The 25,913-nt window shown below is 38.2% G+C and overlaps 3 protein-coding genes and 2 pseudogenes across 3 annotated transcripts in view; 2 read left to right on the top strand and 3 right to left on the bottom strand.

Annotated features, from left to right (window-relative positions):
- Positions 1–998: 998 nt before the first annotated feature.
- On the bottom strand, positions 999–2,956 carry LOC141839791 (inactive LRR receptor-like serine/threonine-protein kinase BIR2; annotated as a pseudogene).
- A 5,259-nt stretch (positions 2,957–8,215) lies between these two features.
- LOC141839011 (carboxyvinyl-carboxyphosphonate phosphorylmutase, chloroplastic-like) lies at positions 8,216–11,189 on the top strand. The gene is made up of 7 exons (XM_074726655.1): positions 8,216–8,524; positions 8,642–8,715; positions 10,057–10,139; positions 10,260–10,284; positions 10,383–10,402; positions 10,491–10,640; positions 10,719–11,189. The coding sequence occupies exons 1-7, from the start codon at positions 8,292–8,294 to the stop codon at positions 11,073–11,075; spliced, it is 942 nt and encodes a 313-aa protein (XP_074582756.1). The 5' UTR covers positions 8,216–8,291; the 3' UTR covers positions 11,076–11,189.
- LOC141839010 (amino-acid permease BAT1 homolog) lies at positions 11,073–13,385 on the bottom strand. Its single transcript, XM_074726654.1, has 7 exons — positions 13,280–13,385; positions 13,038–13,220; positions 12,672–12,791; positions 12,373–12,564; positions 11,993–12,298; positions 11,741–11,923; positions 11,073–11,668 (listed from the first exon to the last, which is right to left on the bottom strand). The coding sequence occupies exons 1-7, from the start codon at positions 13,349–13,351 to the stop codon at positions 11,177–11,179; spliced, it is 1,548 nt and encodes a 515-aa protein (XP_074582755.1). The 5' UTR covers positions 13,352–13,385; the 3' UTR covers positions 11,073–11,176.
- Positions 13,386–14,846: 1,461 nt separating this feature from the next.
- LOC141839009 (CBS domain-containing protein CBSCBSPB3-like) lies at positions 14,847–23,964 on the top strand (annotated as a pseudogene).
- A 444-nt stretch (positions 23,965–24,408) lies between these two features.
- Positions 24,409–25,913, bottom strand: part of LOC141839008 (long chain acyl-CoA synthetase 9, chloroplastic-like) — a 34,494-nt gene continuing 32,989 nt past the window's right edge. Inside the window, exon 11 of the mRNA XM_074726653.1 lies at positions 24,409–24,573. Within this exon, the coding sequence (XP_074582754.1) occupies positions 24,409–24,573 (165 nt within the window). The remainder of the gene's footprint in view (positions 24,574–25,913) is intronic.

Raw genomic sequence — 25,913 nt, forward strand, 5'->3', positions numbered from 1 at the left:
ACCCCATTTGCACATTCCAACGTACGACTACAACTGTCTGACTTTCAACCACAAGCTACTTCATTGTGCACTTGTGCTCAAACAGTTGCTGCTTGACAACAGATGACCTCCATTAAAAGCTCATGAGAGAGATGGTCAAGCGTGGCTGCAACCCTAATGGCAAATGTCTTCTGTAACTTCACGGTTGTGCAAATGTCTCCAGTTGACCTCCATAAAAAGCTCAGGAGAGAGATGGCTCAGAGCATCGCATGGGGCGGACCGGAATCCCCGGCCCTACGGTGGTCTTGTAAGTCGAGTCAACCCTAATGGCAAATGTCTTCTGTAACTCTAAAGAAATGATCCTGAGACTAACAAGTTATGACCTCTATCATACACAGTCTGAGAACCTATAAACATTCTCGGGTGTAAAGCACGTCGGTAGATTCTTGTCACAACGGTTGTGAATGTCTCCCTACCCCCTCTGCAATTCATCAAAAACTGGTGAGATGAATCTAAAATGCATGTCACGCCTGTGACACGACGTAACACTCTCAATGTATATAAAAACTATGCAAAGAATTACCATGCTGTCTATAGCCTTCAGTTTCTTGTTCGAAGCATTATCCCTCACCCACGCTCTGAGGTTAAGCAGTTGCGCACCTAGAAAGATGCACAAAGAGCATTTTATTCTAATATCAAAAACTGGTGAGAATAAAATGCACAAACTATGCAAAGAATTACCATGCTGTCTATACTGCAATAGCTAATATACAGAATAAAACAAACTAAAGAAGCAAATGGCAATGGAATAAAAGGCTGAATCAGCAAATCTATAAATAAGCAGCATACACAAAGGCAATTGTTTGCTAAGATATAGATCCAATTGATGGTTATTGGAGAGTTAAATTTAAATTTTCCAGTAAAAGATGCAAGGACAGTGGATAATAATACAATGAGTGAACAAGAAAACTACGGATTGGCCAAACTGAGAAAGACCAAAATCTTATCAAGAAAGGAGCTAAAGTTCAGCACAAGACATACCATTTATACAGATGAAGGTTCCCATAGCATGCCAATTACAGCGAGTCCGATTCATCCTTTCCATAAACAAGAGGGAATTCATCAAACTGCTCCGAGCAATCGTAGGACTCTCCCACGGACTTCAAATTTTCGAAAACCTTGTACATAGAAGGTCTCTCCTTAGGCTGAGCAACCAGACAAGCAGAGGCAATCTTCAAGACTTGTATTATCTCATCATCCTTACCCTTCCCGAGAAGGGATCGATCAATTGCCTCATTGTCCTTACCATTTGCTGAAAGCATGTTCACCCAATCCACTAAAGTCCCCTTGAACTCTTCCCCGGCTAAGTCAAGCTCAGTGGCTGCCTTCCCGGAGACAAGCTCCAACAGAACAACTCCAAATGCATACACATCGCACTTAGGAGTGGGATCCGTATTGGTGGCGTACTCCGGCGCAGTGTACCCAAACTCCCCAAATTCCCCGTTCAAGAACCTGTTTGTGTCCGTGCTGTCAGAGGTCGACGTCCTTACCAACCTCGCAATACCGAAGTCCGTGATTCTTGCCTCGTAGTCGTCGTCGAGGAGGATGCTCTTCGAGCTCAAGTTTTGGAGGAGGAAAGGGATTTGGAATCCATGGTGGAGCCAGGCGAGGCCACGAGCAGCGCCGACCGCTATCCTGACCCGTGCCGGCCAGTCAAGCGCGACGTCCGGCGACTGGAGGGCCGAAGCGAGAGAACCGTTCGGCATGTGCTTGTAAATGAGAAGTCTTTCGTCCTCGACGAGGCAGAAGCCCAGGAGGGGCACCAGGTTGGGGTGGCGGAGCTGCCCGAGGCGCCCCATCTCCGCGTGGAACTGCTTCTCCGGCACCGTGCAGGAATGGAGCCGCTTCACGGTGAGCGCGGAGCCGTCCCGGAGCAGGGCCTTGTACGCGGTCCCAGCCCGCGAGCTCCCGGCGACGATGATGTTGCTGCGGTGGAAATCCGCCGTGGCCGCCATCAGGTCAGAGAGCTTGACCTTCTTGATGGGCTTCTGGAACAGGGAAACAGGCGTGAGCCGGTGCTGCGCCCGAAGCCGCTCTGCCCACCACCTACTGCCCTCCTCTCCGTCCCTAGGAGCCGCTCGTTTTCCAGTCGGCGTCCAGCACCGCCAGATCAGATAAGCTAGGACAATCGAGGCGGCGGCGCCAAACACACCGGCGGCTACGATAATAATGATTCTGATCGTCGAGAGCGATCGGCCGCATCTGGAGGAAACAGGGCGGCCGCAGAGGCCGTCGTTGCCTTCGAAAGAGGAGGAATCAAACTTTTGGCCAAGTGAGGGAAGGATCGGACCGGAGAGGCGGTTCCTGGAGAGGTCGAGCTGGTTGAGACGGGAAAGCTCGCCGAGGGCCGCAGGGATCTCGCCCTGGAGCTGGTTGCCAGCAAGGCTGAGTGAGTTGAGGAACCGGCAACCGGAGAGCTCCGGCGGGATGGTGCCGTTGAACTGGTTGTCGGAGAGGTCGAGGGTGACGAGGTAGGGGAGCCAGGAGCAGATCTGGGAGGGGATGTGTCCGGCTAGGGCGTTGGATGACAGATCGAGGGTGGTGGCCGCGCTGCAGAATCGGATGTCGGAGGGGATGGAGCCGGCGAGGGACACGCCCCTTAGATTGAGCCCTAGGACGCGATTCTCTTGCAGGTTCCAGCAGGAGACGCCGACGAAGCTGCAGACGAAGCCCACGGTGGTGTTGGAGAAATTCCACCGGAGGGAGGAGTCGCCGGCGTCCAGGGCGGCCTTGACGCCGCGCAGGCATCGGACGTCGTCCTCCTGCGCGATCGGCGTCTGCAACAGGAGAGGAGGAGGAGGAGGAGGCAGAGCAAGGAGGCGCTCATGGTGATCGGAATTTTTTGGAAGAGTAAAGGCAAGCAACAAATTGGATCGGGGGACTTTGATTTGATACGCCAGCCACTACACTAACTACGCTACACAAGCCGACCAAGTTCGTGGAGTCGACTTTGACTTCCAACTTCAAACTTCGAAACGTGAATTAAGACGGCACTTACTTCTCATTGTGAAGTCCCTAAAATACCCCTAAAATTAAGGGTAAAAATTAAAAAATGTATCTTTTTATTATTATTATTATTATAAAGGATATTCTATCTCATCTCAATTTTATTTTTATTTTTGAATATAATATTATTATATTATTGATAAAAATAGAATATACGATAATTAATAATAAATAAAATTAATCTTAGCTGCTATAACAATACTATACAAATATTTTTAAAAATAAAAATATATTAAAATGAAAAGAGATATTATTTTGATAATAAATAAATAATTATTATTATTACTTTAGACTATTCAAGTAATGCGGCTAGTCAAGTTTATTAGCGCGAAAAGTCAAACTGGTTGGCCGTGGACGAGACGACTAAATAGCCTACAAAGCGTATGTCAATTAGTCAACATTGTCTCTAGGAAAAATTAACAAATAATGACTTTTGAAGAAGTCAGCGTGGACTGTGAATGACAGAGTTTGGGCCATTGCATTTTGATAGTGTTAAAACTGCTTAATTGGGCCGGCAATGATTTAGACCCGGAAAAATATAAAAGAAAAAAAATATAGCAAAGTTAAAACAAAAAAAAAACATAGAGTTATTTTTTAAAAAATAATAATTATAAATTATAAAAAAAATTGGCATATGGGTCATGCTTGTCCAAGTTTACTCCGACTAATATTGAAAATAGATAATCTCTTTTCCTAATTCACCTGTTAATTAAATCTTGAGCATAACTTATGCACACTTAGAGAATGACCTCCAATGTACTCATCCCTATTGATATTCAAATTATATTATGTGATTCAATCCGAATTAAAAGTTATAGTCTCTCAAAATAATTAACATTCACGTTATAACAGTTATGATTTCCTAGCTCATACAATATAAATGTTAAACTCAAAGATCATAACTAATTGAAAATTAAATTATGAGATTTATAATAAATTGATTTCAAACTCAACAAATATCATTAATTAAAACTTTTTGAAAAGTTCTAAACAACATTTATCATTTAAATTTTTTTTCTCAAATTTATAACATCTAAACTGTAGTGCTACAATTGTGTAGCAGTTACAATCCGTCCAATTTAGATGAAAATAAGATAATAATGAAAATAATATTAAAAAATAATTATATTATTTTATAGAAAAGTGAGGTACATTTTTAATAAAAAAATTAATATAGTACATTCCTTCGATGATTCACTAAAAAAGGAACATCATTTTTGAGTTTTGTCCTATATATTTTAACCTGATCGAGACGTTAAATGGACATATTTCTTTCACTTTCTTTTCATATTCTATTCGTTTTCTTTTTTTTTTTGTGATGAACTAAAGTAAAGTGGGTACCCTAATTACAACCGCAAACATGTCTATTTATCATTGTTCTACAAATATTTATCTATCAAACCTCGTCCAAGATGACCTTTATTGCCTAAAGCTAGCGAGGTAGCACAGACAATGAATACATAATATTACTGACATAATTATCAAAAATCGATTTCAAAAGGTGATGATCTAAAATCGATCCTGCCATGCATCTAATGTCTATGTACCTATATCCATATCCATGAAACTGATTCATGAAACTGATTCTAAATGAGTTGTTGAGATAATGGATCTATTTATTTTATTGTCTTGAGCTATATTACAACTAGTACTACAATTAACATTATATTTTTAATTTTTAAATTATATTTCCTCGAATATTGATGCAATGTTCATATGCTCATCGACCTAGAGACAATGGACGGAGCCAGGAATTTCGTAGCCTCTAGGTTAATCCCGAGCTGATCGAAAGCCCACGAGCTATCTCCTTCTTTCATATATATTTTTTATTTTCTCTATAGTAAATTTAAATTATAATTTCCCTTTAACTCTTTTGGGCCCCCGGGCTAGAGCGCAGGTAGAATAATACCTGACTCCGCCCGCGCCTAGAGATGAATCTTAAGTAGAGTTGTCTTGGCTTAGCCCAGCTCAATTTTATCTAGGCTCTTATGTTTTTACTTAGTCCATTAAAACTCATCTCTTCCACTTTCAAAAATTGTATATTTTATTATAAATAAATTTTATATTCTAAAATATCGTAGAATACAATTTCATTGAACCATAATGTACTTTATTATTATTATATATATAATTTAATTCTATTATAGATGTAAATTGTATTATAAATAAATTTTATATTTTAAAATCTGGACACAATTTCATTAAATATTTTTTTGATTATATATATATATATATAATTTTTAATATAATATATTATATTAAATTTAATCTCTTAATTATCAACGTAACGTATAGATGACTCAATTTCTTCTTGCTCTTTCGTAACAAAAAGAACTATAACACATGGTCTTATAATTAATTTGATCAGGGGTGTTAAAATAATTAATATGACGAGGGGTGTTAAAATGAAATAATTACGAGGTACATAAATTAACGATAAGTTTAATAATTTACGTTTTAGTTCAGCTTCTAGATTTTTCTTAAAAAATGATATATTTATATTTCAAAATCTATAAGATTCTTGGTGCGCATAATAATGCGTGCAAGTCAAGTCGGACTCGAATAGTTGCTATATTCGTAGCGTTTTCCTTAATCATGTTTAAATTATGCGGGGAAAATTCTAACCCAATGTGGAAAAATCACATCTATATTATAATATTTGTCACGTTATACGTCTTTGGACGATTAGTCAATGTGCTAAAATTTTGGAACTTATTTGTTAATTAACTGAATGGTCGCGGGGATTGACCCTTTTATTGTTCCTTCAATGATACACTGCCACGTGGAAGAGAAGTTATTGTTAAACACGCAATTAATTCTGCGTATTTAGAGTGTGATTGAGAGGTTTAATTAAGATAAGGATGAGGAGACACACGCCAAATCGATATACGATTAATTATTTTGTTAATGCTCAATTTTCAAATTACTTATTTGACAATATATAAATATATATTTATTGTTGCTTTAACTTGTGATTTGGGCAAAGATCATTACTTTGTTTATTAAATTGGATAACTTACTAAAATTAGTAAAAACATTTTAATTATGGGTGTGTGAGATAGGATTCATACGCACGACGGATTACAAGTAGAGCTGTCAAACGGACCAACTCATAGCGGAGCGGGCTAACCCATGGCGGACCCATCATATGGCGGGGCGGGACGAGCTAACCCACCAATTTGGCGGATTGAGAAATCTCTAACCCAATCCAACTTAAGGCGGGCCGCGGGTTAGGCGAACCAACCCGCGGACCTGTTAAAAAATAAAAAAAATTAAAAATTTTAAGTTTGAAGTGTAATTTAAATTGATAAGTGGAAAGTTTTAAATTTGAATTATAATTTTTAAGTTCAAATTGTATTTTAAAGAAATCAAACCCACTAATTCATTAAGTTTTATACTTTAATTTTAAAATTTAAAATAAATAAATAAACTTTCTCAATTCGCGGGCCAACTCAAGCTCGTCGAGGGCCAATCCACGCGGGTCACAGGCCTAGGCGGGCCAACCCACCTCAACCCATCTTAAAATGGATTGATAAAATTTCAACCCAATCCACCTATTACTTGACGGGGCGGACCAACCCAGCAGGCCTAACCCAACTTGACAACTATAATTGCAAGCTCACAACGAAAGATTAACTATGAATTCGTGGCAACAGATTGATCATTAATTTGAGGTTGTAATAGATTGGCCGCGAGTTGATGATCATAAAGAGGTGTTAAAAATGAATTCTATCCCTCAATCTATATCTAGATCGATATTAAAAATATTGAATTAAGATTGAGGATTTTAGAATTTAAGTAAAAATAGATTAAATTGAAAATTTAATTTTTTTTATTGGATTGGATTGAGATGGACCTAAAATTAATATAGAAAAATTATTTTATAATTAAATCAAATACAACTTAAAAATAAGATTTTTTATATACACCAACGTTAATGATGATGATGAAATAATAAAATAAAAATAAAGAATTATTAAGAAAAAAATTTAAAAAATATTATTAAATTATTAGTAATGATGCAAATTTGATGGATTATAAATATAATAGATTACATCAGGTCCGATTAATCGGGTTATTCGAATTTGAGTTTAGATTTATAATTTTTAAATTAGTTTTGAGTCAGATTTAATTTTTTTTTATAATATCTTTATTTCGATTCAACCTAAACTCATTCGATCCATTCAAATTGACGCCCTTACGATCGTAATAGATCGACTATGAGCTCACGGCCAGTGCCACAAGTTCGATATGCTTAATTCTCTCCTTCTCTTCTTTTAAATTTAAATTTTAAAAATTTAAAAATTTAAATTTTTTTACGTTTAGATTTCTTTTTTCTATAGACCTTCGGCCCTATCTGGGATAAACAGAGCATCGGCGTCCAACCAGAATACCAACTGCGGGAAAGACTTGGGCTATTGGTTGGAGTGTTGTAGGCCTTTACATTTCACTAAAAAAAGATAAAATTCATTATCCTCTACACGATCGATTCGATAATTATTTATGAAAAAGTAAATCGAAAAATTACAGTTGACTACGATGAAAAAAGATATTATCTCAACTTCGTAGAGATTTGAACTTTTGTCTTTTACTATAAATCTGTTTCGTCATAATCAACTCAATTATGCTCCGTAAATCAGTAACATAGAAGAAAACTCCTCCTACACCTGGAGGTCGTAAATGTCACAGGAATGGCCAAACGAGCGCTGGAGGATAATGTATTTGGGTCCCACACCTTGAAATATGATGAAATCGCATTTTCGCCGTAAAAAAAAATCATAAAATCATGAAACCCGATTTATTTATTTATTTAAAGCAATTTATATAAATTAAATGTCATCGTCGATGGCTTATATATTTATTAAATTAAGCATCTTACTTCTTAAATTATCACATATTATTTTTTAAAGAATATAGTTGACTAAGATAGTTTTAAATAATGAAGATATAGAAGGGCGAAGGAGTATTTTTTAAAAATTGATATGTGATTTTATAATTTAAAAATTAAAATGTGTGAGTTATGACCTAAATTAGATTTTTAATTTTATAAATTGATTTGAATTAAATAAACCATTTTTGTACAGGTAGCCAGCAGGGCGACGCCGTCCTTGTTGTTCCAAACCCGTCGCCTTCGCAATCGCTATAAATGAGCACGGGCGGCACCCTTCTCAGTTCTCCCTCTCCGTACCTGCCCGTCCACCAATCCATCGATCGAGCAGTTCAGGGTCGGTGTGGAAGCGGAAGTGATGGCGAGCTCTCAGACTACCAGCGTCCTGGTGAGGCCTTCGGCGGCGTCTTCTGGATCTAAGAAAACTCGCATGCACCGCCTCATCGAGGAGGAGGGCATCGTGCTGATGCCGGGGATCTTCGACGCCCTCTCCGCCGCCGTCCTGCAAAGCTCCGGATTCAAGGCCGGATTTGTCTCCGGATACGCCGTCTCCGCCTCCCGCCTCGGTATGCCCGACATCGGCCTCCTCACGTACGCTCTCGCCCTTCCCTTGCGTCGATTCAATTTTTTTCTTCTTTTTCTGAGTTGCAATTTGAGCTTCGATCTGTGCCTTTGTTTGCAATATCTGTTCGGATTTTGAAATTTTAGGCCGCCGGAGATGGCGGATGTTGCTCGAGCGATTTGCGCCGCGGCTCCTAACGTTGCGTTCATTGTTGATGCTGGTAATCACCTTTTCGCCTCATTTTGTCTGCATTTTGAACCCCTTTTGGTAACTGGTAAAGTAAATATGATTGGCCTGTGGTAAAGAACAATGGCGATGATTTATGTTGAATAAGGCATTTTGTTTGAAAACTATTAAATTGTATTCAAAGAAGTGTCTTTTCCCTACATGTTTTTGCGAGAGAGATTCGGTGAACTATTGGTTGAAAAGTTGGCTCGTTTTTGTCAGCGTTTTGAAATCCGGACTCTGAGAATTGAAATCCGATGAAATCGAGTATATTTTAGTATTTTATCTGATCGAGCTTCGTTTGCGTCTGATTTAACTGGTTTCCCAAGCTGGTCCTTGCCTTTTCCTTTTCCTTTTTTTAAGACTAGTTTTTTGTTGCCCTGAGGAACAGGAGCTGAACATTTCCCATTTTACAAAAACAAATGATTTGTCTCATAAAAAATGGAAATTGGCCACGATTAATGCTTGTTTTATTTGTTAAATTATTGTCACATATGCTGATTTGTAAAGTCCTATAAATCAACATGGCCAAAAGATTATGATGGTAATCCGCAAGAATATCTACTATTCTACTTATTGATTTAGAACATATAGTGTACCTTACTCAGATACATTAACATCTTAACTATTTCTTTTCAATTTTTGAATTTGCTTCTCAATTTTGATCTTATGCTATTCATTTATTTAGCACTACGATTTGACTGACCCAATTTAAGCTGTCGATTACCTTTTCAACAAAAATTCTATTATGTTTCGGATGAACATTTCTTTAGCTGCCAAAAGGAAATGAATCCTAGTCGCAGGGGACCAGTTGTTGCCCATAACTTCCATATTATATGGTTTTTCTGGACCACAAAGAAACTACAAATGTTTGAACAGCTCATTCTGTACCAACAAGATGTGATTTGCAAGAGGTTTGTAGGTTTCTTGATTTGATTGATGTGAAACTTCATAGTGTAGAGTCTAATGTTCAAAGACTACTGTTATCTATTACAGAATTTTCAAAGATGATTAAGCCATACCAACTAAGATGATTAATAATGTTCAGTTTAACTTTATATAGAAACTTTGATGTATTTTACTATTGTATGTTTTTTAATATATTTATTAAATTTTATCTAATATCTGTTATAACCTTGTATAGTTATTGAGATAATCCTTATGGTTTTCATAGATCAAAATAGTTGAAAACTTGATTTCATCAAACGGTTCAGCTGCTTTCCTACTTCTTACAGTAATTCTTGTAGGAAACATTTTAGCACACTAGTAAATATTTTCCAATTAGTACATTCTGTTCCACGCTAGGTTGATAGTTTTAGTTATGTGAGCATTCCAGATACAGGAGGTGGAAACGCTCTCAATGTTCAAAGGACTGTTAAGGACATTATTGGTACTGGTGCTGCTGGTTTGTTCCTTGAGGTACACGAACAATTCTCGTTTCCTTCATTCTTTGCAGTCGATTTGGTTCTCAACTTCAGAATGAACTTTGTTCCTACTTTTTTTTTTTTTTTTTGTTTTTTGCATTTGCATGATTTCCAGGATCAAGTTTGGCCAAAGAAGTGTGGTATGAGATCAATCTTAACTCCCTTGCTTTGCTCTAACTTAGTTTCTCCTCCTCCAAAACTCTGTCTTACCTAATTTCCTTTCCCCTCTGGCAATCAGGACATATGCAAGGAAAACAGGTAATTTGCTGCACAACTCCATTTAAGTAAGTATTTAAGTCATCATAAAACGGTTTTATGTTTCTTCCTGTTGTTGTATTGTTCTTAGGTGATACCAGCTGAGGAACATGCAGCCAAGATAGCAGCAGCTCGAGAAGCTATTGGCGATGCTGATTTTTTTCTTATCGCTCGTACTGATGCTCGTGCAACTGCTGGTGGTTTAAACGAAGCAATTGCGCGGGCTAACCTCTACATGGAGGTACAAGAGTTGTTCATTCATCGTTGCTAATTACCACGAATAAGTCATCACTCGTCATGAGCAAGTAACTTTGTGCAGGCAGGAGCAGATGCTTGCTTCGTCGAGGCACCGCGGAGCGACGACGAGCTGAGGGAGGTATGCAAGCGCACCAATGGCTTCAGAGCAGCCAACATGCTGGAAGGTGGGTTCACACCGTTGCACACGCCTCAGGAGCTCAAGGAGATGGGCTTCCATCTCATCGTGCATTCCACCACTGCTGTCTACGCTTCTGCTCGCGCCTTAATCGACATCTTGAAAGTAATGAAGGACGATGGAACCAGCCGAGATCATCTCCACAAGCTTACCACCTTCGAGGAGTTCAACAGTTTGATCGGGTTGAAGAAATACAACGAGACCGGTGATCGGTTTGAAAAATTCAGAGTCCCCTCAAACTGAATCCATAAACTCGACCAGTTACTAGTTACTATTTATTCATATTCAGTGTCACACTGTCATGTATGTATTGTCTTATAAATGAATCGAATAAAAATTTCAGACTAGGCTTTCTCATCGTGGTTATCGATGTTCCTAACTGGCCCTTTAAACCACTTCCTGGCGTCCACAACCCACCACAACATGACCAGGCCCAAGCAGATGGCCAGTGCAACAGGCGCATAGTTGAAGGTGTTCCAATCGATCGGATAGAGCGTGGGCAGCAGGAAGACTGAGCAAGTGTAGCAGATCCACAGGAACGCCACCAAGCAGACGGGTCTCCTTGCCCTTCCCAGGTAGAACGGACCAGGCTTGAAGTTCTTTTCTTCCATGACCATCCTCGCGAAGATCGGAACTGCATACCCACCCACCCATCCGATGGTACAGATGGACGTGATGGCCGTGAACACCACGTTCACTTTGAGGATAGGCAGCCCGAGGAGACAGCAAAGGGCCGCGCACAGCCACACTGCGTTGGCCGGAACCTTGTGCTTTGGGTGTATTTTCCTCCATACCGATGACAACGGAATCCCCTTGTCCCTTGATAGTGCATACACCTGCAAGCAGTGATTTCCATGACCAGATCAGTTCAACTGGTCCAGATGATATATACATATAGCCATTCTTACCACTCTAGCAGCGCTGGTCGTGATCGAAAGTCCGCCGAAGAAAAACGACCCCCAAATGACGAAGAGCAGAGCAATCGCTCCGGCGGAGCTGTGGAACCTCCCGTGAAACGCATCGTAAAGGATCTGCGCCGGCACAAACGTTCCGGCAGTCTCATTGCCAGTATCATACAGGTAGTCGAAGTTCTGCATTCAGGATTGTTCTCTTAATACATATGACATTGACACAGGATGAGAGTTTTGGAATATTCGAACCTGGATGCTGAAAGTGAGCGCTAAGATGTACGCCCAACCAAACACTGAGATGATGCCGATGCTCGAAAGAATGGCTATCGGTCCGTTTTTGTCAGCGCCTTTGGTTTCCTCGGTTAGATGGGCAGCAGCGTCGTATCCATAGAGGGAATACTGACTGACAAGGACCGACAAGACGACGGCGTAGGCTTTGCTGTGTATCCCCGTTGAGTCAGGGGATGTTTCGAAATGGGTGAATACATAAGACGCAGGCTGAGTGGAAAGAGAGACCAGGGGAAGCATGATAACTATAACAGAGCCACCAATCACCTGCACTGTCAACGACGAAGTCAGTGTTCTTCATCCCAAGACAGCAAAATTATGATAACCCTGATGAACATTACCTGCCACCAGATTGAGATGATATCGATCAGTGCGATGACTTCCAATGCAAATGTGTTGAGCACTGCCCATATGATTGTCAGACCAATGTACATAGCGAGAAAGACGCCTCGCGGAGCAAGATAACCGCCGCCTCTGTTTGTCCCGGTGCATAATAGAATGATGCTTTGCAGCACCTGTGAACCTGCATATGCCTGAAATGGAAGTATGCCTGACTGTGTTTCTATATCTAAACATCCAAAAGGAGATCACTGGAACATGTTTATGTAAATGTAAACAAGCTAGGGATTGTAAAGTTCACCTGAGTGCCAATTCCGGCGATGAGTCCGATAGCTTCCAGCCAAGCACAGCACCACGAGGCGAACGGACCCCAAACAGGTCCTGCTAAATGAGCAGCCCAGAAGTATAGAGAACCTGTGGTCTGTTAATAATTTTAAGATTAATCAATCTATCTAATGGATTCCAGAGAAGTCTACTATTTACCCTGAAGATCTGATTCCTTTGGATCTTTAAAGCTAATTATCAAGCATGATGGTTGTTTCTATACGTTGTTACTGAATCGATGAAAACCACTAAGAAGATGAATTTTGAAATCTTTATCAGTTTCGATCTCTATCTACCACATGCATGGCGGAGAGGTCGAGACCTAGATGTCAGAGGCGCTTACGGGGAAAGAGGAGCAGATCTCGGCCATGGCGACGCCGACGAACCAAGTGAAGAAGGAGACGACGACCCAGCCCCACACAAGGCTCGCTGGACCCGCGTACAGCAAGCTCGAGCCGTACAGCGGCGTGATCCCCGTGAACAGCGTCATCGTCGAGAACGATATCGCCAGCGTCTTGAACAGCGTCTGCACAACCAAAGAAAGATTAGATTTTGACCAAAGGAGATCCAAAGAAAAGAGCTCACCATCTCTCTCCTGAGCTCCTGCTTGTAGCCGAGCTCATTGAGCCGCTTCTCCCCTGAATCCAACTCCACCATTTTTCCTGCCTCTTCTTCTTCCTCCTCCTCCTCCTCTCAGATTCTCGAATGGATGAAGCTTATTGTCTCCTTCTCTTATGCAAGTGAATGTGAACGCATGGCCCTTGGTTGACTTTTCCCATCTCAAGTAAACAAAGCGACGCAAAAGGGAAGAAAACGGCAGCGAAAGGAGAATCAAATAGTCAAAGCTGGCAGCGTGCTGGCTCGTGCTTTTATAAACAATTCATACTCTTCGTAGTGCATTTACTCGTACAGGACAGCTCAACCATGAATCGGACTTTCCCAGTTTATATGAATTTGACCGGAACATTGCGTTTATTCGTGGAGCTCGTCGATGCTCAGTTGGAATCTTTCCAATTAATGTGAGAATCTACTGACAACTGCTGGAAATCAGAGAAGCCGGGGCTGCCGAAAGGAAGAAGAAGATGAAGCAGCGTCGATTCATTAATTTTTAAAAAAATTTTAATTAAAATTTTTTATTTAATAATATTAATGATTGATTTAATATTAATTAATTAATTTTATCTTTTTATTAAAGTTAATTTTTTAATGGTTGGTGCAATTATTCCACGGCTTGTGCGTTAATTACATTCATGCATGTTTTTTTTAATGCTATTTTTTCATATTTCGAATCGCGACAGCAATCGTATCTTGAGTTGTGTCCACCGTTTGTGCCCCGGTTATTTTGCTCATCGAGAGTTGACTCGTCTGCGTCTTTGGTGGGTCCACCACGCGCCGGCCAATAAGGAAATTAAAAGTCATAATTTTCCTTAAAAACTACCCGTTATTCCTACCTCTACGGTGAATGGAGAAAGCGCACGCGGTCCCAAACTGCTTTCCAAGTGACGTCACAGATTTGAAACGTTGTTGCGGGTATTAGAAATGTGGATGCTTCTACGTCTCTCTTTCTCGCGTCACTGGACGAGCAATACGGTCGGTCAACAAGGGAGATGGCCCACATAATTATGCGGGCAGCCCGCGTAATGAAGTCCCAGTTGGCAGTTTCCCGTTCAATTCACGCTTCTTTATGCCTGCTTTATTCCCCTTCCTTTTTCAAATATGCCATTAACACCTTCAATTAAATCAATTAATAGTCCCTCAACCCGTCGCAATTATCATCATCATCATTTTTATTAAATAAATTAATCAAAAATACAACTATATGAGAGATTAAATTTTGAGCAAGGCGCAAAGGAATTTTAAAAAATTAAAATTAAAATTTATTTTGCCCCTTTAGAAAAATTCCCTTGTAAGTTTTAAAATTAAATTATCTGGCCAAAAAAATTTGGCTCTATTCTTCTAATTTCAATACCCAGGATTTTTTTTAAAATAATTTTATAAATATGGAAAGAATAATAAGTTGAATTGATTTTAAAAATCAAGCTATTTTAGAGTTTATTACAAAATGGGGGTGCAACTTGGAATTTGTACATTCCTATATAAATAAAAACCAATTCAACTATGCGCTTCACGCGCAGAAGTAGGTCAGGGAGGAAGGAGCGCAGAGAGGAAGAAAGAAGAAGGAGAACGCGAACGCGAATGTTTTAGTTAAATCCGCTCTCGCAACGAAACCCTTGGTCGCGATCGATTTAGGGTTATCAGTTTCGATCGTCTCCCCAAGTCCTGGAGCTCTGTTCCTCGTCCGATCGATCGAGCAAGAAGATGGACAGCCACGCCGCTCCTCTTTCGAGAAGGAGCCGCGTCGCCTTCCGCCACGCTAAGGCTGCGGCGAAGGCGAAGAAGGCGAAGAACCTGTCCGAGAACGGCAGCACCACTTCTGCAGCCGCCGCAGCCGCCGCCAATACCTCCGCCTCCGCCTCCAAGCCGAATTATCCTACCCAAGCATCGTATGGTTATTTGTTTTCGCCTCTGTTGTCTTCCGAGTTTGCTCTTTTGGGGATTTGTTGTTGTGATTCTTTCTGTCGGGATGGGGCAGTGGGGAAAGGACGGTTAAGAAGCTGAGATTATCGAAAGCTCTGACTATTTCGGAGGGCACGACTGTCTCCGACGCGTGTAGGAGGATGGCGGCGCGTAAGGTCGATTCCGTGCTTTTGACGGATGTCAACGGGCTTCTCTCTGGAATTGTTACCGACAAGGTTGGTTAAGCTGATTGCTTTCGCTTTTTGATACTGCCATCTTCTTTGGTCATGAGGTAAGTATTTGTGTTGGGCTCGGTTTCGGTTCTTCAGGATATTGCCATAAGGGTTCTAGCGGAGGGTTTGAGGCCGCAGCAGACACCTGTGTCAAAGATTATGACTAGAAACCCACTTTATGTAATGTCTGATAGTCTTGCAATAGAGGCTCTACAAAAAATGGTTCAAGGTTAGCTTATTCATGAATTATTTTATTCTTTACCTTCACGTATAGTTGCCCTTAGATAATGCTTTCCTCTTGTGGTGTCGATGTTGATGGCTTGTTTTGATATAAAGCTATGGTAGTTGCTCATTATGAATAGTTAAAGCTGCAACTTTTATGTCTGTACTGTTATGCCTACAAATTCAATGCACTTTTTTGACATTATTTTTTGTTATAAATATGTAGAATGAAACAATAATTCTTATATCAAGTAAATGAGCATAAAGCACCAATAATTCTGGTTGAAGGAACATGTCTTCCTTTCTACACAACACGAGTTTAACATATTTAGGTCAAGATTCATGTTTAAGACAGAGAAAGGTTTAACTTTTGTATGAGATTAAATATTGTAGATTGGTCAATTTTTTTAAAAATGTAACCTTAATCGAATTCTTTTTCCTGATATTACATATGTCTATAAAATTTATTTATGCTATTTAGATCTACTCGGATAGTTTTTCTGATAGTCTCTTTTCGTTTATTCCAGTTGTACTAACCATATTGTTTGATACAATCATAGTATGTTGATCGCTATAACTCTGTAGTATGTACTAGCTTAAAATGCCTAACACTTTGTAGTTGGTACCCACTAATCTAGGAATTTGATGTAGACTAATTGTGGTTACCTCTATTTGTTGTATTTTCATCTTCATGCAACTCACTTACTAGAATTTGACAATACTTAGCAAGACCTAGTTTGATGTTTTTAGTAACATCATTGTGTATCTGAATTCTAGTTAATTTACAAATGCCATTGATAATAAATTGTGCGTATGCTATTGATGTTAAATTGGAGATTCATCCTTTATGATTTCTCAAAAGAACAAGCAAAATGTTGTCTGTTGGTTGATATGCGCTCTTTGATTTTGTCACCACTTCTTGTCATGGGCTAAAAATTTGGTAGGTAAAAGGGTTGTTGGAAAGGAGACTAGCTTTCGACTTATGCCATTATTGTGCTGCAAAACAAAATACGTTGTGTCCCTCAAGCTTAAAGAATACTTTTTTAAAATTATGGTGCGGTCTACCATACTTTATGGATTAAATTGTTGGACTATCAAGAATCAATGATTTCAAAAAAAAAAATTAATGCTCATAAATTATATTTACAAACAACAATGTTTGTTAAAACTTAACATGTATTTTAACTGTTGATGTTAGTTGTCACATTTGTTACTTACGTTTGATATGTTAAAATAATAATTTCAGGAACTTCAATATATTTATGCAACTGAAGTTATGCAATAATGATTATCAGAACCAAAATGCTTAGCATCATACCATGCTATAGTGCTATTTGTTTGGCTGACTAGAGCTCTGGGCAATATTAACTTTTGACTTATACGACTAATTTGAAGTTATGGAAGAGTTGTTTACTCTATATTGCATGGTAAATAGTACATATTTCCAGTTGATGATATGCTTTAGACCAGAGAAGAGGTACTTTCCTAGTAGTAGCTTTGATGTTTCAGGACTATATCATATTGCAAGAAAATCTGTTGTTCCTCTCATCTTTTCTTAAACACTGTATTGTTTCTAGGTTCAATATTTCTTATTATTTGCGGGTTAACTTGGACTTTTCATTTGCTTGGTCTTTTGCAGGAAAATTTAGGCACCTTCCTGTAGTAGAGAATGGTGAAGTTATTGCCATGCTGGATATAACGAGATGTTTATATGATGCTATATCAAAAATGGAAAAAGCTGCTGAACAAGGTAGTGCTATTGCAGCTGCAGTTGAGGGAGTTGAACGTCAATGGGAAAACAGCTTGTCAGGTTAGAGGATTTATTGTATCTTAATGAACAAGGCATGAGTAGATTAGGCCCTCTAGTGTTGTTATTTGCAGGATGTTTGTGGTTATGCTCAATTGTTCCTCAACACTTCCATTCATCATAAAAGTTGAGGATTGAAAATCTTCAGGGAAGAAGAAATAAACTTTACGTAGATTAGTTGAGGCACCATTTTGTTTCATATTCCTTTTACAGTTTTACTGTGTGAAATGATCAACTACAAATGTGTACCATGTTAATACTAGTGTCATTTTGATTCATATCCCTTTTACAAATTTAACTGTTTAGAATGATAGTAGAGTACGAATGAAACTGTCAGATAGCTGAGAATAAAGTCCTTCCTTTCAGTAGTGTACAACACAGATTGTCCTTAAGATATATGGACTTTATCTAGTGTTCTCGTTAGATTGATTTGAGTCATTATGTTTTTAGTCACATACATGACAAGTGACACAGAGCCATGAGAAATGCCTGATCTGAAAAGGAGATGAAGGTATAGGGACACATGCGTTAATCAAAATAAGGATGAAATGATGCTTGTTCTAATGGCATCGAAATTTGAAATTCTTGTTTGATAAGTGTTTGTTTTGCTATTGTATTCAACAGCTCTTATTCACTTGAATTGAGAGTTCACGTAGTATTGATTCTAACTATCTTAACCTAATTTTTTGAGGCAAAATATAATGCATGGGTTAAAAATCTTAAACATGGCTCACATTGTCATTAATTATGTTAAGGATGTAATTAACATTATTAACACACACAACACATGTTAAGCCTAATGAATGTGCAGCTGAATGGTGAATGAAAAAAATTGTAATTATTTTATAAGCTTCTTTATGATACACTATATTATTACTTTAATAAGTTGTCACATTATTAGTTTCCAAATAGGTGGAACTAAGACGGTTTGATAATTATGCCAATGATATTCAGCTACTTTATTGTCTATAAAAGTATTGCCCAATGGTTCATTGGAGACACACGTAGTGCATGTTCGTTTTTAGGTGGCTATTTTATGGGACCATTTCTTTTTTTTTTTTTTTGACAACTTTATTCAATGTTGAGTTCTACTGTTGAACCATGAATACGACTTTGTTTACTCTTGAGATAACTTTGATTATATAATTGCTCTATTTACTTTATTGAATTATTCATGATTCATCCTTTTTCCTTGATGCAGCGCCCTATGCTTTCATTGAAACTCTCCGAGAAAGAATGTTTAAGCCAACTCTTTCAACTTTTGTGACAGAGCATTCAAAGTATGTCTGTGGCTTTAGTTTTGATTTTTTTTTCTTGTACCAATGCAATTATTATTGTTATTGACCTTTCCGAAACCTGTCCGCAGAGTTGTGATGGTGTCTCCCTCAGATTCTGTCTCTGTTGCCACAAAAAAGATGCGTGACTTCCAAGTTAACTCTGTGATTGTAACAACAGGAAGTAGTCTTCATGGAGTTCTAACGTATGCTGCTCATTGTGATCTTTTGACCTTGATTTTTATTTTCTTAACTAATGTCACTTCTCCATTATTATTATTTTTTAACTCTGTTTGTCTGATAATACTTGTTTCATAATTTTGCTTAATTAATTTTGTTGCAGCACAAAGGATGTGCTTATGCGAGTAGTTGCTCAAAATATTTCACCTGATCTAACTCAGGTTGAAAAGGTAGTGTATGCCAAACTGATTCTAGAAAATTTCCATGTTCCTGAATCCTTTTTATGCATGGCTTTTACAATTTTCAGACATTATAACCCTGAATGCCTCCTTGAGGGCAGGCCTGATCTCTAAAAGCCATTTCATCTTCTTATATTTTTTGAATACTTAAATTTACGAGCTATAGGTGTTTTATCATTGTTCCACAATTGCAGTTTCTGATCATAGGTTCGTGATTATTCTATTCACCTGCTCATCCTTCTTGATGGATATCTATATAATAAATTTACTAAATAAAGAAACAAAACATGATAACCCACCTTTTTTTTTTGTGTATTTTTTCCCTCTCTCTCCATCTAGCATTGGGATTGTCTCAATGGAATTCCTGTTATGGTTTCTGAAACTGCCAACTCCATCCTGGATTCCTGAGTTGGGTGTATTTAGTCAGGCTGAAAGCGATCCGAAAATTTTTGTGAGGTTCAAATATGATATATAATCCATCAGATTGAAAGGAAATCGATTAGATAAAGAAATTGGGGACATAGAACAATACAAGTTATTAGTGCAAATTTGTATTTCCATGGAAAGAACAACTGAGAAACATATAAAAAAGTAAGTGAGAAAGAAAAACAGATCAGATGGAATAGGAAGTCAGAGCTCTGTGAAGATGTTCACTACCTTTATATATATATATTTTTCATCGTTGCATTTCCCCATACATTTTTCATCCCCATCAATGCTTAGGAATCAAGAGTTGCTCATCGTGTATCATTTAGGACCAGGGTTGCTAAATATGGCTGTACCGATCAGGATTGGCTGGTGTGTCCTCTTGGGCAGGTTAAGTTTCAATTCTAGCAGGTGATCAAGAAAGTCTCATTATTGGTAGGCTTGGATAAAAATATATGGTACTTGCAAATTAGAATGGTAAAAAGTTGATGCTATGGAGTAGAATTTGCAATTCGTAATGTGATTCTTAGCAAGTCTGGATACCTGAAGGAAGGTGTTGATAAACATTGAAGCTATTGGCATAGGGATGTCAATTCGTGGTATCATTCTCGTTTTGTGTATCATTACAGGTCAACTCCAAGGCTACAAACTGATATGTAATTTAGGCAATTTATTATATTATGTGAAATAATTGATAGCCGATTTATAGGATGTATAAGTCAGTTAAACTTATTAGTAAGTTTTTGATAAGCATGTTGGTTTATGACAACTTTACTTCATCAAAGAATTGTCTATTTGGTAAACATGTTTATTCATGCCAATTTAGGCTCTTCATAATTGTGATATGTTTTCAAGGCTGTAGTTCATATTTTAAGTCATATTGTTTAGGGATGATTTCTTGCAGATTTTTCAGTATTATTGGATCTTCATTGGAGCAACTTTTGTCTGCAATTGCTGATGAATTTTAATAACCTGTAAATTCTTATATAATGTTTCAAATCTTTATGAATTTCTTTCCAACAAGTATCATAATGAGTCATTGTCTAATCACTAATGTCCATTTTATAGGTGATGATGTTGAACCCTGAATGTGCGACCCTTGACACCACAGTTCTTGATGCATTGCACATTATGCATGATGGAAAGTTCTTGCATCTTCCGGTACTAGACAGAGGTAATCCATCATTTATTTTTATGTAAATATGTTTCCATCTTTAATTCTGATTTTCTGCTACACTTCCAAAAAAACAGACGGACGAATTGTTGCTTGTTTGGATGTTCTGCAGCTAACAAATGCAGCAATTTCCTTGGTAATAGTAATATGCTTTTATATGTGCAGTAACATAATGAAAGACTTCCCAATGCTCTTTGAATCTGAACTGGTAAATTCAGTTTCACCTTGAACAAGAAAAACAAATGGTTGTTATTTTTTAATCTCCAATCAAAATTTAGAGAATTATGACCATTTATTTTTGCCAGTCTGATCAAGTTTGCAGAGCCGTTTTTAAAGCATATTGCTCTAGCGGATTTAAAATTAAACTATTGATACTAGGTTGGAAACCCAAAATTATGGGAATCTTATGTTTGAAAAGTATCATACACACCAGCACTCTGGTTTTAAAGTCACTTCTTTCTAAGGTTTGAAGTATTGTTCTAGGTTGTAATTTCAGTTTCTAACTACAATAGTACGGTTTTAGTACTATGTCGTGCCAACACTTGATAGGAGTTGGGTTGTTGACACATTTCAAAGCGTGTCAAGATCAATTTAAAGTCTATCACAATTAGCAATTCAATTAAATTAAAGTTTTGGAGTATCAAGTTACAAAAATATAACAAGTCTATCAACTAATGATTATGCTACATACCAAAATGAATATCTTGCATTAGATGAGGGTATAAATTCTTCTAGCATCTAAGTGAGAGCTCTATAATTTTCTCAGACCTAGATTTAATCTTTCCAGCACAAATTTGATACTACTCCACACTCCTATAAATCTATCTTGATATAGTTGGACTTGAACTTACATAATTGAAAGTGGAGAACATGCGATAGATACAAGATACATAATTGAAACTAGGAAACATGCAAGATACGATTACATCTTGGTTTCTTTGACACTAGCATTACTCCTCTTTGTTATTGTTGGTATTCTAGTTGGTTTTTTTACTTTCCGTTCTCTTTTTTTAGTGATACATCTCCTTATCAGTGGCAAACAAAATCCAAGGATGAGTCATGGGACGAGAAATATTTTGTCTACCAGTTCTAGTTTTTTCCTTTTTTAGTAAGTACCACTGAAACTATAGCAGCACAAGTGACAATAAAATTTACCCGTGCTGACATGGTACAAGTGTTAGTCGGTGGTTTGAATGATAGGTTTCAATCATGCTAATCAATATTGAACTTCACTTGAAACTATACTTCCAATTATGCATTCACTTCTTGTCACACTATGTTTTCATTTTTTTTCAAAACAATAAGAGTGAATCTAGCAATTTACTTTAGTATCTGAGTAAAGCTAGTATAGTACTACGTCAGAGTACAAGGCAAACCAAACACAAAGGGAATTTCAGCAGATATGTCAAGCATAATTAGAACTGCTTAAGTGGATTGTCCAGCAGTCCAAACCTGCAGCTGCCAAAATTTGGGTCCCAAGATCAGTGTTGGCTGAACAATTTGAATAATGAAAATGCTGGATGAACAATTTGTTCACTCTTTCTCATTTTTTTATTAAAAAAGTTGAGACCACTATAGGCTTATAGCTAGTTTTTGACAGCCAACTACATTCTGCATCAAAACTATGGAGATCACTGCCATGGACAGACAGTGGAGTATTGTCGCTACACTGAGTGATGTAATAGATACAGCTATACAGAATATTCTAACAGGATATTATTCTGCCAAATAACCTAATTCCATAAGGTGATATTGATAACCAATGCCCCTTAGGCTATTTTGTCTTGATGGTTTTTTACATATATGCTCACAGAGCTATTTCTGGTTTGGTTCACTTTAAGTGATCCTTGTTGCATTTCATTTGTAAAGGTTGATGGAGGTTCTGAAGCTACCAATGACATGGCAAACACAATGATGCAAAACTTTTGGGATTCTGCACTAGCCTTGGAGCCTGCAGATCCAGAGTTTGACACGAATAGGTACATTTTATCATCTTTTTCTATTATATTTTCCTTGCCAAACATCTATTTATGAACTTTTTTTGCTTGTTGCAGTGAATCGTCAGCATTGATGACATCTGAGCATACTGAAACTGGGAAGTACAAGTATCCCCCTCTTGTTGGAAACACATTTTCTTTCAAATTTGAAGATCAAAACGGGCACATACACAGATTTAATCGTGGTTAGTATGAGACAAGGTCACAGAACCATTTTCTGTTTGACAGAGCTTCAATTGATTTCTGTACTAATATCTAAGGTTGGAATGGTTTGTGAACTTTTCTTGTAGACACGGAGAGTTTGGATGAACTTGTATCTGCTATAATGAAGAGGACAGGGCTGTGATCGTGACAACAAAATTCAACTTTTGGTGAGATCATAATTCTTGCATGCATGTGTGTGGTGTTATTGCACAAGTAATGGAACTCAATGGTTCAACCATGACTCTGCCCGTGCAGTATGAAGATGATGAAGGCGACAAGGTTCTTCTTACTTCAGATAGTGATGTTGTGTCAGCTATCAATCATGCCCGATCAGCAGGATGGAAGGTACTCTTTAATTCATCTCGCCTTTCATTTAGCACATTATATTACCTTCTATCATTCATCTCCAACCGTACATATCATATAAATCAAAGGCTACAATCCAATTCTGGTGTCAGTGTGCCAAATATGTATCCATCTGGAGTTGGTAGGGTATTGTGGTAACCAGACAAATTCATTTTTTTATGTCATTAAATTCGACTTCTGAAGTAAATCATGTTTAAATGTGAGTCAAAACATATTTTCATGCCTAGATGTTCAATTTAGTAGGCTTATTGTTGTTTCAGGTTCTAAGGCTGCACATTGATGACCCAGAAACGAAGAAGGAAGCTACGAAACCAGATCTTGCAGAAGTCCAAAGAGGTAGAGTAACAACTCTCCAATTGGGGATTTTAACTGGAACTGTGGTACTGGCTAGCATTGGAATTATGGTTTACTTGAAACGATCAAACTCGTGACTCATTTAAAATAATAATAATAATAATAATAAAGCTCCTGAGTGCCATTATTTGCGCATGTCAGTTGCATCATCAAAGATCCCTCCAATTTTGAGCATACCCTATTGTATAATTTTTAGCCGAGCAAATAGAGGAATCGATGTGAGTGATATTGATCAAGCAATGAAATAAGAAATCTCGTGCATCAAATATTTGCACCATGTCTGCATGCTTATTGATCAGATGCTTTGGTTCTTGCTCTGTGGTCAGAGTTCTAATTTTTGCCATCTTTTCATCTATGTTTATGAGAAGGCATCCCATCAAACGACTAAAGTGCATATTATTACTTTCATTCAATTAATTCATCTATTTGCAGATTTCTTTTATAGATAATATTCTATGTGTTCATATATTTAAAGTTAGCATAGCATTCATCCGAAAAGAAAAAGAGAAGTCCTCCGATAAATGAGCATACAGTCACAACGAATGCACTTCAACAAATTCCCATTGGGAGGTATTATTATTAAAAAAAAACAACTTCGAAGGTATTTTTCCTCGAGAGAAAACAAGCTAAAAACTAAAGTAATAAACTTTCATTTGTTGCTGAGAGAGAAAAAAAAATTGTCACCAAAATGTGGAATCCCGTAGCGGCAAAACAAAAAGATTCAGGCGTATAACTTTTGAAGGTCATCAGCATATGCCTTTCTAACGGCTTCTCTCTTGAGTTTGAGTGCAGCAGTGACCAGACCAGATTCAGGGATCCATGGTTCAGGAATCAACTTGATCTTAGCTGGGATCTCAAACTTATCCAGTCGAGCCTGTTTCGCTGCCTGTTTCCAAATTGAATAAAACGTTAGTATCAGTTTCATCAATTGATATCTGAGATGCTGACTCATTGATATTTCTCACATAAAGATATGAGATATGACGAGGTAAAGTGCAACGAAGCCAGATGGTGCAGTATACTACCAACTAGTAGCTTGTTTGATGATAAGTTGCAATGTGAAGATGCACTCTTAATATCAAAAGAACAACCATATTGGTGATACAGTTTACAGTTTACATGTGATTGTACCTGTTATGATACTTATTATAACTTTTAACGTCTAGATTGTGTTCAAACATGTGAAAGTTGAGGTTACTTAATCATGTGAAACGAAGTCCTTTGAGCATAAACAAGCAAGTAGGAGAGACCATCTTATCTTTGCAGACGACAACGATTAAAGAAAATTGAGCTTATATATATATATTCTTTTGAAAAACTATTTTAAACAAATCTTTCAAAACTTAAGTTTGAAAACTGTTTTGAAAATCTAATACAAAATTTATGTTTCCAAACTTATTTGAAAATCACCCTGAAAAATAATTTTACAATCTACTATGGTCTTTCAAGAATTATCAAGACTTAGACGTGACCATTGGCATTACCATTATTGTTGGTGCAAGAGAGAGTGAACTTAAAATATTAAATCTTTTTGATGTATGAAAAGGGGGAGAAGGGACCTTAAGTTAATAATATAGATTTCTCCCAGAAAATTAAACCCTGACCTATATTAACTTAAGAAATTGTCAAACATCAAAAAGGGGGAGATTGTTGGTGCAAGATGCACTAAGATCTTGCCTAGTGTTTCGATGTTTGACAATACACCTAAGTCTGGTCAGTTTGACCAAGGGTTGATCCAAACAGGACCTGATGTTTGGATGTGTGGAAGTGAGCAAGAAGACCTAGTCGGTTAGACTAGGTAGTGGAAGTCCTGATCTGGACGATTGGGCAAGGAAGTCCTGGTGAGTGAAGCTGGGCAAGGGAAAGTCCTAGTTGTAGGCTAGGCAAAGGGAAGTCCTGATTTGGAGGATCAGGCAGAAGTCTTGGCAGAGTCCTGAGTGCACCAGGTGAAGTCTGGGCTGGTCTAGGTGACCGAGTCGCAGCAGAAGTCTGGGCTGGTCTAGGTGACCGAGTCGCAGCAGAAGTCTGGGCTGGTCTAGGTGACCGAGTCGCAGCAGAAGTCTGGGTTGGTTAGAGAGAACCGAACCACAGCAAAAATCCTGGGGGGCTAGGACAGAGCCGAGCACAAGTCCAACAAGTCTGGAGGACTTGGTTGGCATGAATTCTCCAGAATGGAGTGGGTTAGGCTAACCCAAGATTTCGGTAGAAATCTGAAGTTAGACCCAC

This window comes from Curcuma longa, chromosome 11 (assembly GCF_044706935.1).
Source record: "Curcuma longa cultivar G26 ecotype Majalengka, Jawa Barat chromosome 11, ITB_CL_G26_1.1, whole genome shotgun sequence".
NCBI lineage: Eukaryota > Viridiplantae > Streptophyta > Magnoliopsida > Zingiberales > Zingiberaceae > Curcuma > Curcuma longa.

Coding starts and splice junctions, on each gene's coding strand:
- LOC141839011 (XM_074726655.1), top strand. CDS start 8,292: ATGGCGAGCTCTCAGACTACCAGCGTCCTGGTGAGGCCTTCGGCGGCG. Junction 8,525..8,641: donor CCCGACATCGGCCTCCTCAC/GTACGCTCTCGC, acceptor TTGAAATTTTAG/GCCGCCGGAGATGGCGGATG. Junction 10,403..10,490: donor GACATATGCAAGGAAAACAG/GTAATTTGCTGC, acceptor TATTGTTCTTAG/GTGATACCAGCTGAGGAACA.
- LOC141839010 (XM_074726654.1), bottom strand. CDS start 13,351: ATGGTGGAGTTGGATTCAGGGGAGAAGCGGCTCAATGAGCTCGGCTAC. Junction 12,299..12,372: donor TCATCTCAATCTGGTGGCAG/GTAATGTTCATC, acceptor TTGACAGTGCAG/GTGATTGGTGGCTCTGTTAT. Junction 11,924..11,992: donor CGCTCACTTTCAGCATCCAG/GTTCGAATATTC, acceptor TCCTGAATGCAG/AACTTCGACTACCTGTATGA.